Below are 13,954 nucleotides of genomic sequence, written 5' to 3' on the forward strand. Positions count from 1 at the left end.
AAATCTCAAAGAACAAAAGTTTTCAGACCCACCAACTTGGGACTCACTGAGTTCAAATCCAGCCTTCAGGCCACAAGTAAAATCAAACACACTTCCAGTGTTCAAGTTCACAAAAGTGCTTATGGGTTTCCAACAAAGGTCTGGGCCACCTGATCTCCTGCATCCTCATCAACGGCGCTCAGTACTTCAAAAGGATCAGCGAGTCCGGCATCAAGAAGATGTGCCGCAACATCTTTGTGCTACAGCAGAACCTGACCAACATCACCATGTCCCGGGAGGCCGACCTCGATTTTGCCAGGTATTCTTCTCTTCTACTTAATATTTTTGGGGGGGAGTAAGAGGACATTGATTAGCCCCTTGTTGCTCCCCTCTGTCAACTTTGATTACGATTGGCGATGGCTCCTCTGTTCTGTTCCTCCACCGTTCTGATTGCGCGGTTGATTGGGAATTGACGTTGTTTACACTTCCCGAGACTCGCCGGACACACTAAACCCCTCTTCTAATTATTTATCCTGCACAGCGTTCTACAATTTATTTTCCAAGAAATTTGCTTTTTTTTATGTTTGGTGCACAAGGATGGTGTACCTAATGATTTGACCCTTTCCTATGCATGTCTCGTGTTGTCTTAGCGGACGACTACGTCTGAAACTGAGGCGGTAACATTTTTTTTCGGAAGACTGCTCTCGTGAGAGGCAAGCAGATGCTCAGCTATGTACACATGTACTTTGTATGTGTGCATGCGTGTGTGTGTGTTAGGGACATGCTGTTTTTCTGCCTCCGTTTGGAGAAAGAGTGGCAGTCAGAGAGAAGGAGAGAACTGGACAAGGGCACAGTAATAAGCATTGATCTGAGTTAAAACTGAGCAGAAGCCCAGCAGCCAGCACTGCAGAATGCATGAAGAGCACACAAGACACACGTACGCACACACACAACTCCAGCTGTGAGATGTTGAAACATTGCCACCATGTGGCGAAATATGAACACAGCCAATCTCCTCTTGTGTCGCTCATGGTCAGACACACTAAATTTACCCTGTCACACGCCGTCCCCTCTCGTTGTCCCAACGTGCCGTCAACAACTCCAGCAGAGACAAGATGACAAAAAAATCCAAATGAAACGTGATACAAAGTTATCTTGCGTTGCCTGGCAACAGGCCACCTTGGACGCTGCAACTTATTCTGGTCCCCACAACATATGGCAACGCCTTTTAAGAGATATATAATGATACAATTGTGTTTTTCTGTCAGGTCCCGCCGTAGCTTCAGATGTGTGAGTTATTTAAAGCCTTCGGAACTGGTTTCGATTATTCAAATGAGCTTGTTTCTTGTGCTCAGAGCGTCTGAACGTACCGTAGCAACCAAAGAGCGGCTGCTTTTAAATGCAGTTTGAATCAGGTTTTAAAGGGCCAGCATATCTTGGTACTGCGAGAGTAGAATATAATAATGATTTTGAACATCTCAAAATGGGAGAGCCCCCCACACACACACACACTCGACAAAGCAAAAATGGGAGGAAAAAAAATCTGAAGAAGCTAGGCTAACTGTTAGCTAAGACTACGTATTTGCTTACTACATGATGGTGAATAACTTGTGTGATACTATAATATACAAACACTTAACGCAACTAGCGTATTGGCTAGTTGGCAACTAACAATTGGCAGCGCTAGGAGTTCTTTCCTTGGGGGAGGCAATGCCCCTGGCCCCCCTCCTAGCTCTGCCAGTGCTCCTCAAGTTACTTCCTAATTGCTTATTTTTCCATTTTATGTTACTACAAACAAACTCTCTGTTGATCATAAATACTGCAGTGTCTTAATTTCCATATTTAATTTGTTTTGTGAACTAAGCAAAACAAAAAAAAAACTTTCGCTCATTTCTCCCCAATGAAATTAATGGAAATGCCATAAACTTTTCCTTGTGTGTTCATAAAAGACCCAACAAAAAAATGTACCATCTTGTTTTTAATAAGCAAACCTTGTGTTGTTTTATTATCTTCTACATCTGTTACTGCACCATTTACGTTCCAAAGATTTATAGCACCGCAACATTTATGCTAGTTTTGTTAGCCCTGTTATCTTGTGTGTTAGCATTAAGCTTAAGACTTTGTTCAAAGTATGTTTAATTTCCTAACCAACTTTAATTCATTTTTAACATCAACAAGAAGTGGCAAAAATGTGACGTTAGCCACCAGCCCGCTTTGGTTTGTGCTTGAGCCCTCAAATTAGTTCCGACGCGCCATCATAAACGCCGCGCGGTGACCCGTGTCGGCAGGTAGCAAAGGACTGTCATAGCCCGCCTCCAGCTCGACTAACACCTGTCTGACAGGCTGGCTCCCAAACTGTCTGCTTTAGGAAACGACTACACTCATGCACTTGTGCCATTGTGGCAAGCAAGCCAAAGTGCTGCGCCGTGTCTCTGGTGGAGAGCCTGTGGTAATAAGTACAGCTGACAGGCGTGTCAGAAGCTAGTGGGGTGTCAACAGATAAAACTGTTTGTATTTAGGGGCCCCGGCTGTAGCGTACTGTCATTTCCATCGTCGTCTGCCTCGCCTCCCTGTCACCCTTTTCTTTTTGTTTCCCTTCTTTCTTATCACGCCCTTTTTCTCTCCAGTTTCCTGTCATCATGCCCCTTTGTTTGACAACCAGTAACTTCAAGCACATTTTACACTGACTGCTTCCCCTGCATTCATTCATGAGGTTGGGTAGCGGCTAGCAATGAGCGATTTTGAAAAACAGCGTAATTGTGATTTTTTTTTTTCCTTCAATATTGCAGCTTACTAAGCAATTATTTTTTTCAACATAAAAGACACAAGCATTGTAAGGTTATAGTGAACTCAATTCAAGTGCACAATGGGAATTAATTTGGCAAATTCATCAAAAAAGAGGCTTTGAGCTGTTTTATGCAGTTGAAGTTTAGTCTCAAACATAAAATTTTAAAATAATACCCACTGGAATTAGAACAAGCACATAGCAGGGAAAAGCATTTAGGTTAATGCTAGCAACCAATGCAAATCACTATGAATAGGCTAACAAATACCCTCAGCGTTGTGGATTTAAAATCCTTGAATTTATATTTTATTTTATTCTTATTTTTTTGTGGGGATTATATATTGTAAACATGCATATTTTGGTTCACTTATTTGGAAGCTTGTTTTTCAAACTGCATGGCTTCACTGTGAGCCCGAGACAAAGCAGACTCATCAGTCCAGTCGGATGTTGTGGTCGCAGCTGATGGAGAGGTTCACGGCCGGCCTCCCCATCCATCCTCGCCCTCACCCCCCTCCATCCCTTCCTCCTTCCTTCCCTCCATGCCTGCTCAGCTAACTAATGTGTGACAGCAAACGCGCTGACAGAGGCAGCTTGTAATGGCCTCCTCACTCATTCATTACTACAGCTGCAAATGAATTGTGATCGCTCTCCGCTTCTTCTTCTTCACACGTAAGCTCTGCGGCATTCACACATTGTAAAGTGACTTAATATTCTTTGTGAAACGGGAAGAGTGTGTCTGTTTGTGTGTGTGTGTGTGCGTGTGTGGGTGTGTGTGCGTATAGGAGGAGTTGTTTAATTAAATTGTGATGTAAATTACACCACAGGGACACATGGGTAGCTCTCTTGTGGGTTACTAATAATAAACAAAAGACCAACATATAGACGCAGGTGTTAACAACGCCGGCGTTGCAATGTAGTAGTAGTGCAATAGTAGTGTAATTTATGCTCAGCCTTTTATTTTTTGGGCTATGACTTGGGGGGAATTTTAATATAAAGATGCAAAACTATTATACAGTATAATTTTTCAAAAAAAAGGCTCCAAGTTTATTATTGCCCAGGGCAAGTCTGCTAGCTTAATGCTAACACACAATGTAAAACGTCTCAGACAAGCTAAAGAAAGAAGCATTTATGTTGCAATGGCGCAGCAACACAGATTGACAGACAACGTAACAGCACTCATTCTTTATCCTCTGCAATGAACAGATCATATGGCAGTTTACTGATCAGTTGCTACGGTCTGTTATATTTATATATTGTACTGCCACCTGGTGGCCTGGAGTTGCACAATTAATTACGATTCACAAACGTTTGATTGTTTTTATTTTGCGTACAAGAAAACACAAAAGTAGATTGCTTTAATTAAAAGTACAAATAAAAATAGTTTTGGTTTGAGGGCTGGAACAGGCTATAGACATTTCCATTTATTCATTTTCACAAAGTAAGATACAAATGTTTCGAATTTCAAGCATGGTAATGCGGGAAAAATAGACACAAAAAGAAACTTTCATTTTGTCTTCGCTCCACTTTAGGCAGTACTACGAGATGCTATACAACACAGCTGATGAGCTGCTCCACCTAGTGGTGGACCAGGGCGTGCGCTACACGGAACTGGAGTACATCAACGCCCTGACGCTGCTCCACCGGAGCCAAACAGGCGTGGGCGACCTGAGCACCCAGAACACTCGACTCCAGCGTCTGAAGGAGATCGTTTGCGAACAAGCCGCCATCAAGCAGGCCACCAAGGACAAGAAGATTACGACTGTGTGATCAGACGCCAAACTTGGGGCTCATCTCATTTTCTTATTACACGCAAACTGCTGCTTTCATCAACCCGAGTCGCGCTGCCTGTAATGGTCATATTATAAAGCACGTGAACCCAACTGGTCCCTTAAAGTTCCTTAGAGTGGACAATGGTTTTGTGTATAGTGGTGCCTTTAGAATTATATTCAGTATCTCAAATCATATTTCCCCAGTGAAATGAATAGAAACTGGATACTTCTGTCCCTACGACTACATTTGAAATTGCCTTCCTCTATCTGTTTCTGTAAACTGGAATCCTGGAACATAAACTTCTCTGTCAAGCAGCCCTCCCTCTGTTTTAGTTCATTAACTTGGGAGAGGAGTACTTAACAAGAGGAGCCGGAGGAAGAGGGCTTTGTCAATACCTCAGTGGCCCACCACAATCTATCATATTGACACTTTGGCCCAATGGGAAAACAGCTGCAGGTTCCCCTTGGGCAGATTTGACGAAACTTGGCGTAAACCCTTAAAAAGCTGCTTCTTGCTGCAATTCAATACATGAGAAACTTGAACAGAATGTTAAGTAACAGACTGTGTTACTGTCACACTAAAACATGTCAAATGCACAATTCTTTTTTCTTTTTATTCATTTTTCATGCTTAATTTCCTCACATTTTTATATATCAATGTATGAATGCGATACACAGATTAGATACACAAATTGGACCATGCCTATTTGTCACCTGCTTACACACAATAAACATTTAAATATTTTCTGTATGGTATTTTGATTTATTTACATTGAACACTTTTAAACACCAAATAATTATGTGAAATATGTATATCAACATCGTTATTAAAATACAACGCATTTTGACATGTTTTGTTAATCCTTTAATGATTGCGTCACTACGTCACGTGACTACCCACGGGTGCCCCTGATTACCTCATCTGGTAAGGTGGTCAACGCCAAACGATGTGTTGTAGATGCGTCCATACCACTCGACTAACATATTATTTGGTTTCGTCGTCGCTCCCGACTTGACAGGTAATAAAACCTTTTTTTTTTTTTTTTTTTTTTTTTTTTTTTTGCCATTTCTCTTCATTCTAAAGTTTTAAATTGTTGGCGACTATTTGGGAATGCGTTCATTTCACAATGGTGTTAGATATCGAAAAACTACATTACCCACAATCCCTTGCGCCACGCAACTACACGTTGCTGGGCGACACCACCAAAAGCCTTGGTGTGCTAATTGCTAGACAGCTAGCTCCATTACGTCACAACGACGGCGTCCGAGTCCGTTGTCTAGTGTCATTTTTTTGACGACTTTTCGTCATTTATTAATTCGAATAACCAACCAATAGTTAAGCTGAGCGGCTTGAGAAAAGACGACCAGATGTGTGGACATGACAGAAATTGTAAGTGTGACTAAGTGAAAAAACTTGCCGTGTCCCTGCTGTATTTGTGTAAGTCACATTCGTTCCCAAGTAAATGTAATATCTTTTGAGGTAATAACATTAGATATGGCATAATTTACAGATAATGCAAGTTAATGCTCCTTAAGTAAGTTGTAAGACAAATTATTATTATTTTATTAGTATTAGTATTAGTAGTATCATTTCACTCTTTAAAAATTGTCCATTTAAAATAACGTTATTACAAGCGAGATGGCACACTGCAGTTGTTGCACAAATGTGGTTCTTAGATCTGTTCACAGGACTTTGTTTTAAGTGCCGGGTTGGTGGCTAGCAGCCTGGCCCGCCTTGGACGCTTCGACACTGGACTACAGCACCCATACCACCACGTCGCACTTCCCGTAAGATGCATTTTTACAGCTTATGAACGCTAAATAAAAAATATTATGTTTTTTTCAACCCCACTTTGTTTATCAGGGTCGCAGGCTCAGGGACATCTCAGTTTTGTGTGATTATGTTCACCTGCAAAACCTGGAGCTGCCAAACAATGGAATTACAGGTACACAATACATAAAAAAATACATAATATCTGAATATTGTTGTAGGTCTTTTTGTATCGCTATATTTTTTTCCATCTTCTAGATCTATCATGCGTGAGCCACATGCCCTTCCTCGTCATCCTGGATGTCTCTCACAATGAAATCTCGGAGTTCTTTGGCTTCGAGCCTCCGAAGAACCTGAAGGTACCGTCAAGCAGGACCTTGAGCTGACAGCAGAAGACAAACTTTGACTGGTGGCTGCGTTATTCCCCATGACGGGCCCGCATGCCATCTGCCGTCACTCCAAACATGCTTAAAAGGCTTTAGACGCCCTTGAATGCTCAGCTAATTGAATATCCTGGTGGAATTAGAAAATTTCTGCCCGCTGTTTTTACAGGAGGTCAACTACTCCTACAACAATTTGACAGAAATGAAGGACATGTCGGACTACGAGGCACTCGTCAAGCTAGATCTGGACCGTATCCTTATAATATGCAAAAAGAGTAAGACGTATGCATGTTTAGTTGACGCAGCGCCCTTGACTCACTGCAATTCAGACAACCGCCTGAAGCAGATCCACGGTTTGGAAAAGTGCCGCAAATTGAGCTATCTCAGCGCGGCACACAACATCATCGCCAGTGTCTGTGGTCTGGACGATGTGCCGCTTAAAGACCTCAACCTGGTCAGTCCGCTGTACAGACAGCCCAAGATGTGCTATTTACTTTATTGAAAGTTTAGTATGTACTAAATGGAAATAGAAATGCAAAAAATTGCCTTCACGTCAAAGCCCTAACTTTACCCAGAGGTGAATTGAAAGCTATACTGATTAGTTTTTGTTTGTGTGTCTTGACATGGAAAGAGAATTTCCTGAATGAGTCCAACGTCAAAAAAATTACAATTAATTGTGAAAAGATTATCATTAATAATATTAATGAGTAGCAAGAGTGAAACAAAATTGGTATGCTTCACTGTAATTTGTAGGATTTTGCACAAAAAGTAATTATTTAATTTCAATTACATTCACATAGATTACTGCTAAAAATTGAAATGATGTTCAGCTAACTCAATCTGATTTCAAGAGCACTTGGAAAAACAAGCACACGTGAAACAATGTGCTTAAAATAATTTAAAGTAACCTTTAAAAAACTGAACAGTAGTAACAGTTTAATGTGAATAAAATAAGGGTTCAAGAACTGTGCCGTGAGGGACACCAAGCAATAAAATTTGCTTACTCTCTTTTGTCTTTTGGATTTATCCAGCTTTCCACATTAACTGAAACCTTGCCCTCCTCCCCCGTACCACCTTTTCCCTGACACGTTGCCTCCACGAACAGCCAAACTCATCCCACAGCACATCTCGTCCTTTCCCGACAAGCGAGAGCCGCCCTCTGCCAGGCCTCCTGCTCGATGAGCGCTTGCCAGGCAACGAGATAATGACTTTAGTCAAAGTGTGTAAACTAGCCCGTGAAGGTTTGGCTTTGTGCTGAATGAGCACCTTGCCAGCTGTCGGCTTGCCTCATCTGTTGGAATTTAGATGGCGTGGAACCCTGCGCAGCGACCGAAGCTCACCTCTAATTTGAACTACGGGGATTCATGGAATGCATTTGTGCTCTGTTAAATGTCTTCTCCATCTGTGTCCAGAGGGGGAACCAGTTGCAAAGCACGGAAGGTCTGGAGAACCTAAAGAGGATACAAACTCTGGATCTGTCCGTGAACTACATCAGCAGTCTCGCCGGTCTCACCAACCTGCACCTGCTGGGCTCTATCAACATGGAAAGAAATCAGGTGTTTGTGCACCGCCATAAATGAAACGCCAGTGCACACTTTGACATTGACTACCTTTTCTGAAAACATAGATTCCCGAAGTAGAGGAGTGTAAGCACATTCGAAATCTTCTCCTGCTGAGGGAATTGAATCTTTTGGAGAACCCTGTACAGGTAACGTAAAAAGTCGCCACAAAATATCTGCCTTTGCAAAGTTTTGACTTTCAAAGAGGTACTTATGTAACAATATGTTATGCTGTGTGTTAGGAGCAGCCCGACTACAGGTTGTCGGCGGTCTTCCTCATTCAGCATCTGACCACGTTGGACCAAGAGAAAGTCACTGTTGAAGAGAAGGTTTGCCATAAATGCAATTTCTATGTGCAGTAGGATGTCGCACTATGTTTGGCATAAGACCACCCTCTAGTGGCATGTTAAGGAATTACTCAATTAAATGTTTCAACTCCGTGATGGTATGTGCGATTCAGTTGGATTTTACTTTGAATTACAAGCAAGCTGACTTTGGTGCAGTTTTTGTTGATTAGTACTGAATGATTTTGAAAAATAATCAAATACATTTGAGATTTTGTGTCCTCAATATTGCGAATGTCATTTAATACGTTTTTTTGGGGGGGGGTCAAAAAATCTACAATAAATGCAATTTTTTTTAAACACAATTGATCCTAAGCTGTTGTGTTCTTTTACACCAAATTGTAGCATTTACCATTTGAAGATTGCAGTTTACTACATTGCCATACCGATACCGGGTATCGATGCTGATACAAGCCTTATTTGAAGGTATCGGTTCTTGTGTAAGCTGCCGATACCAACCACAGATACTTACATATTCAAATAAAATATGTAGTACAAATAGGATATGTTATACTACTGAGGTATTGGCACTTAGTATTGGTAAATACTCAAAGAATCAGTACTCAAACCAATATCGGTCTGAAAAAAAAAGTAATATCAAACATTCCTAGTTCAGCCCTAGTATTTTATTTTATTTATTTTTTTTACATTTGGTGTACCGATTAAATATAAATGTTTCACTGCAGGTGTTGTCCATCAATAAGTACGACCCACCAATGGATGTGGTAGCGTCCAGAGATCACATGACCCAGCTGATGTATCAGCTGATGCAGCCTCAGCACCTCTATGACACGTCGGTATCCTCATCTTTTCAAAGTTTTCACCGCTTCATTTCCTTCTGCGTCCTTGCAAGCGAACCCATTGTTGCACCGTCGCTCATCATGTCTGACATATCTTTTCCAAAACTAGCCACGGTCTTTTTTTTCCAACAGCACCTTTTTTTTTTTTTTTTTTGTTATCTCTTCGCTCAGACAATAAAAAAAGACGAGTTCATTCATCAGTCGCGGGCAGATAATTCGCCCGGAATTGTTACTACAGTGGTAAGAAAAACCACATCCATCTTATCTGCCTTTTCACATTTTGTTTGTCTATGCAGCATTCTACCCAACGATGACGCTCCGTATCCGATGCTAGTTCTGGTCGGCCCGCAAAGCTGTGGGAAAAGAGAGATGGCTCATCGCCTTTGCGAGAACTTTGGAGACTTCTTAGCACAGGGGTCAGTGTCTTACATTAACGGAAAGATTCTTCAAATAAGATTACAATATCAGAGTTTGTCTTTGCGACTTTTCATTTTAAGATGCGCATGCAAGCCCAAATAATTCAAATCTGAGTTTGTTGACCACATTCCACTGCCAAAGGGGTCTTGTCCTGAGACTTAACCCCGCTGTCAGTCTGGTATTCCTCATCATAAATTCTTCTCTTCAATAGGCGTCTGCATTTTTTTTCCCCCCGTTTCATGCAGGATTAGCCACACCACCAGGGAGCCCTGCTCTGGCGAGGAAAACGGCAGGGACTACCATTTCATCAGCGAGGAAGAGTTCGAGCTCCTTGTGCAAAGCGTGCGTCTGTTGGGCTTTATGTCGTAATGATAGAAGTTCTCTTTGGAATGAATACTTGTCATTGAAGAGTTGAAATTTGCATTTAGTGGTGAAAATCAGTGTCATCTGGTGGTAAAATATAAAACTGTCCATACCTTATTGTCCTAACTGGACCGACTGTCCCATTATAGGGGGCTTTTCTACAGACTTTCCAGTACGGTGGCCACAAGTACGGCCTGCGCAGGGACGCCGTTGAAGAGGTCGCCCGGGAAGGGCTGGCGTGCTGTGTTCAAATGGAGCTGGAGGTGAGTGGATGATGATAACAAAAGCTTCACGATATACCTTCAAAACCTTGATATATCCACTCTTTTGTTCATTGGTGTCAGTACTCACTCATTTCTAGTTGAGTGACATTGACTGTCGTCTGTCACGATCACAGGGCGTGCTGAGTCTGAAGAAGAGCACCTTTGAACCCCGCTACGTTCTGCTCATCCCCACCATAGCGGAGAACTACAAGGCCATGCTGAGAAGTCGAAAGCTCTACACGGACGCCCAGATAGACGCGGCCTTGTCTCGCATCGAGCTGTACGACAATTTCAACAGAGAGCGGCCCGGCTTCTTCGACAGCATCATTCGTTGCGGTATGCCTCCGAGCTGTCTTTTCGCTATTAGCGTCAACGCTGAGGAGGATACCGTACGGGTTTGCTCGCAAGAGACATTTTTATTCCTGTCCCAACGAGACAAACCACCCCCTCTTGTCACTGATAAGGCCTTAGATAAATGAACGCGCCTCACTAAAATCCATACAGCACAATTTCATTCCCATTACCGCTTTGTATTAAGGCTACGGCGGCACCGTCAAACAGTTTTAGCCGCTTTCTTAATGAGACCAACACATGGGGAGGGCAGCACACTCATCACTTTTACGTGCCGCTGACGTCCCCATAGCTTTTGCTTTCATTGCCGCTCGATGGGAGGTACAGCAGCTGCCTTGGTGAGCATATTTTGTGCGTGCTTGCAGACAACTGGGACAGAGCCTACCAGATGCTGGAGCGGGTCGTGAAGAACTACCTGTTTTATGAGGACCAGGAAGAAGAGCAAGGGCTGGGCAAGTATGGGGGCGGTGGGATAATTATGTTTAATTGATATTGAAATCACAATTAATAATCACAGTTATTCACTGATTTCAAAACCAAAATTAATTTTTTGAACAACCACAACATTTGGTGCACCAGCCTTCAAAATTATTTTCCTGCTTCAGGTGAGGATAATAAAAAAGAGAAACCGCCCACAGAGGAGCTAAGGTCAGACTCATCCACTTCAACCCTCAACTCCTCAGAGCCCCTCTACAGAAACTATTGCACCCAGGCCCAGCAACAGCTCACCTCCCACAAGACTCCTACTGTGAGTTCCTACGGAAAATTACCCGGGCGACAAAGTCTCTCGTCTGCCAATCATCAGCACTTTTTTTTTTTTGTCTGTGTCTCCTCTGTAGGAACTGGCTTCCATCCGCAGGCGGGAGGAGCCAGTGAGAGAGGCAGTCATGGGGAAGAGTCCGGGAGTCTACAGTTGGCTCATCAGAAGGTTCATTTTGAAGCAGCACACACTTGACTGCGCTCTCTCTCATGCCTAATTCTGAGTGGAGACCCTCTCCCGCCCCTGCCAGGAGGCCAAATTGGCTTGATTGGCCCACTTGTCCTAACTACTTTTTGATGGTTTGTTTGGACTTCCTCTTTGACCTTGACAGTGAAGTGGCCCGCCGATGAAACCAGCAGCGAGGCTAATTTGATGGGCTTGTTGTAGTGTTTCCACTCAGCGCAACCCCTTAGCTCCTCTAAAACTACAAAATGAACACACATGCAACAAATAATACAGGTGCCAAGACCAGTAAAGATACAGTCGGGCCTTGAGATACAAGTTTAGTGAGTCCACTATCATATTTACTTCATTTAGTATATAATAAAACTACTCAATGTACAAAAATTACATTGTATACCCGGCCACCAGGGGGCAGTATAATAGTCATGAAGAAGACTTTCACATCTACTATGAGTGACTCCATAAGCTGCAATACTAATTCTTTTTTTTTACAGAGGATAAAAATATGCCTGATTGGTGAATTGTATGTCTACATGTGTTGATGCACCATTTGTGTAGAAACGGTTAATCGACAACTGATCAAATTATTTTTGATAACTGATTGTTTTAGAGCGTCTCAAAAGTAAAAAAATACACCATTTTAACTTTTTCTCGCGATAAGCTGATTTTTGTGTGCAAAAAAATAATAAGAATTGCAATAATTCCTGCTGCAATGAACAAGGTTGTAACCTAAATGTAAAAAAAATGTCTTGTCTCAGCCCCAATGTAATTACGATTACGTATTTTCTTCTCTATGCCCCTGTGGCCTCATCTTCACACACGCACACAGAGTTGCCGTCATTAAGTTTGAATGTTACTCAGCGCCGCAGTATTTGTGTAGAGGATTCCTAACGTGTCTTCTTGTCTGCACTCATCTAAGCTGGGATGTGTCCCAGCTTGTGTGTGTCTCCTTCACGTATTGTCACACCGCGCATCATGTAACTGTCGATTTATTGAGTCCCAGAGGCCATCATTTTTGTTTCCAAGCAACAAAACAAAGTGGCGTTTAAGGCTCTTAGACTCCTTTCATCTGGGAATCTACTATAACTTCCACTTGTCATCTCTTTTTTTTTTTTTCTTGTCCTCAACAGCGCAGATGAATCTCCGGGACACTCAGCAGATACGATCAAAGGTTGTTCCACCGAGAGCCCTTTTTCATATCGTGAGTGAATTTATATCTTATTTCTCATCTTCACGCTGTCATTTATAGGTGACAAGCAGCCGCACCAAGCACCGACTGGCATCACGCCCCTTACTGACAGACGTCCGGGATCCAGCGCCAAGCCTGTCCTGCCTCCCATCCCGCCTGGACGGAAGATACCGCAAGCCAACAGCCCGCAGCCGTCGCCCAGGCGCCGACACGTCCAAGCCAGCACGCAAGGATAGCGTTGAGTTTTTATTTTTTCCCCCCCCATCATTTTTAATTGGTCATCAAGGCTCACGTTGCCCTTTGGCCTCATGTTTCAAATTAGGGATCGGGTTTCAAAGTGTAAACAATGAGGCACACCTGGCCATCCATCACTGTCCGTCTTGCTCCAGAGGCAGCAGATGTTGCAGTGCCGTCATAATTCTTTGGCAGATATTGTCTCCGTGACAGACCCCCCCGAGGTCTAACCTACTTACGCTGCAGTCGGCACCGCTTTCTACAAAGTCATTGTCGACAATCAGTGGCCTTTTATATACGGGCCATTTAAGTCTGTACAAACCTTGTACTGTCACTCCCCGGTGGGCCTTTTTTTAATGTGTGTCAATGGACAAAAAAAACGCTGGAAGAACAACAGAGAAAGGACAAGAACATAAACCAAGGATATGACTACAATCTAATAGTGACTCACAAATCATCCAGACATAAAATACATATTTGAATTATGACTTAACAGTTTTTCTCCAGCACAGCACTACCTGCTGGATCTGGTGAGGCACTGGACAATTTGCTATTAAATGAATATTTTGCTAAGATGATGGAAGTCAGGTCAAGTTTATTTGTTCGCCCCCCTCCCAAGAGAAGCGACACGAAGTGAGTATCGCATAAACATTTTTCTAAGGTAATTGATCAGTTCTCATTTTCACCACTAGTGATGGGAAAATGAAGCTTCAAGAAGCTTCATGAACCACTTGTTGCCTCTCCGTGGCACACTCTGCTTACCATTAGGCTGAAAGCCCTTTCAATGCCATCTGGAGAACTCCA

General features: G+C 42.7%; 2 protein-coding genes across 4 annotated transcripts in view; both read left to right on the top strand.

Moving 5' to 3' along the window:
* Positions 1 to 5,284, top strand: part of exoc4 (exocyst complex component 4) — a 59,430-nt gene extending 54,146 nt beyond the window's left edge. The window contains exons 19-20 of the mRNA XM_049761677.1: positions 139 to 298; positions 4,294 to 5,284. Coding sequence (XP_049617634.1) covers positions 139 to 298; positions 4,294 to 4,531 — 398 coding nt within the window. The 3' untranslated portion in view covers positions 4,532 to 5,284. The remainder of the gene's footprint in view (positions 1 to 138; positions 299 to 4,293) is intronic.
* A 129-nt stretch (positions 5,285 to 5,413) lies between these two features.
* On the top strand, positions 5,414 to 13,725 carry lrguk (leucine-rich repeats and guanylate kinase domain containing). Of its 3 annotated transcripts, none has more exons than XM_049761680.1 (19): positions 5,414 to 5,552; positions 6,211 to 6,321; positions 6,398 to 6,479; positions 6,563 to 6,663; positions 6,857 to 6,938; positions 7,017 to 7,141; positions 8,100 to 8,243; positions 8,315 to 8,395; positions 8,489 to 8,575; positions 9,277 to 9,383; positions 9,687 to 9,806; positions 10,053 to 10,149; positions 10,320 to 10,433; positions 10,568 to 10,769; positions 11,150 to 11,236; positions 11,390 to 11,532; positions 11,624 to 11,712; positions 12,858 to 12,898; positions 12,977 to 13,725. In XM_049761680.1, the coding sequence occupies exons 4-19, from the start codon at positions 6,583 to 6,585 to the stop codon at positions 13,150 to 13,152; spliced, it is 1,776 nt and encodes a 591-aa protein (XP_049617637.1). In that variant the 5' UTR covers positions 5,414 to 5,552; positions 6,211 to 6,321; positions 6,398 to 6,479; positions 6,563 to 6,582; the 3' UTR covers positions 13,153 to 13,725. The 3 variants fall into 3 exon arrangements, with proteins under 3 accessions (XP_049617637.1, XP_049617636.1, XP_049617635.1); XM_049761679.2 differs by lacking the exon at positions 5,414 to 5,552 and adding an exon at positions 5,667 to 5,923 and having other exon boundaries at positions 6,223 to 6,321; XM_049761678.2 differs by lacking the exon at positions 5,414 to 5,552 and adding an exon at positions 5,669 to 5,923.
* Positions 13,726 to 13,954: the final 229 nt, after the last annotated feature.

Source organism: Syngnathus scovelli, chromosome 22 (genome assembly GCF_024217435.2).
Source record: "Syngnathus scovelli strain Florida chromosome 22, RoL_Ssco_1.2, whole genome shotgun sequence".
Lineage (NCBI taxonomy): Eukaryota > Metazoa > Chordata > Actinopteri > Syngnathiformes > Syngnathidae > Syngnathus > Syngnathus scovelli.

What these genes read in the sequence shown, in the direction of transcription:
- lrguk (XM_049761678.2), top strand. An exon ending in ACCACCACGTCGCACTTCCC is followed by an intron (nt 6,322 to 6,397) that starts GTAAGATGCATT and finishes TTTGTTTATCAG; the next exon opens with GGTCGCAGGCTCAGGGACAT. An exon ending in AAGTCACTGTTGAAGAGAAG is followed by an intron (nt 8,576 to 9,276) that starts GTTTGCCATAAA and finishes GTTTCACTGCAG; the next exon opens with GTGTTGTCCATCAATAAGTA.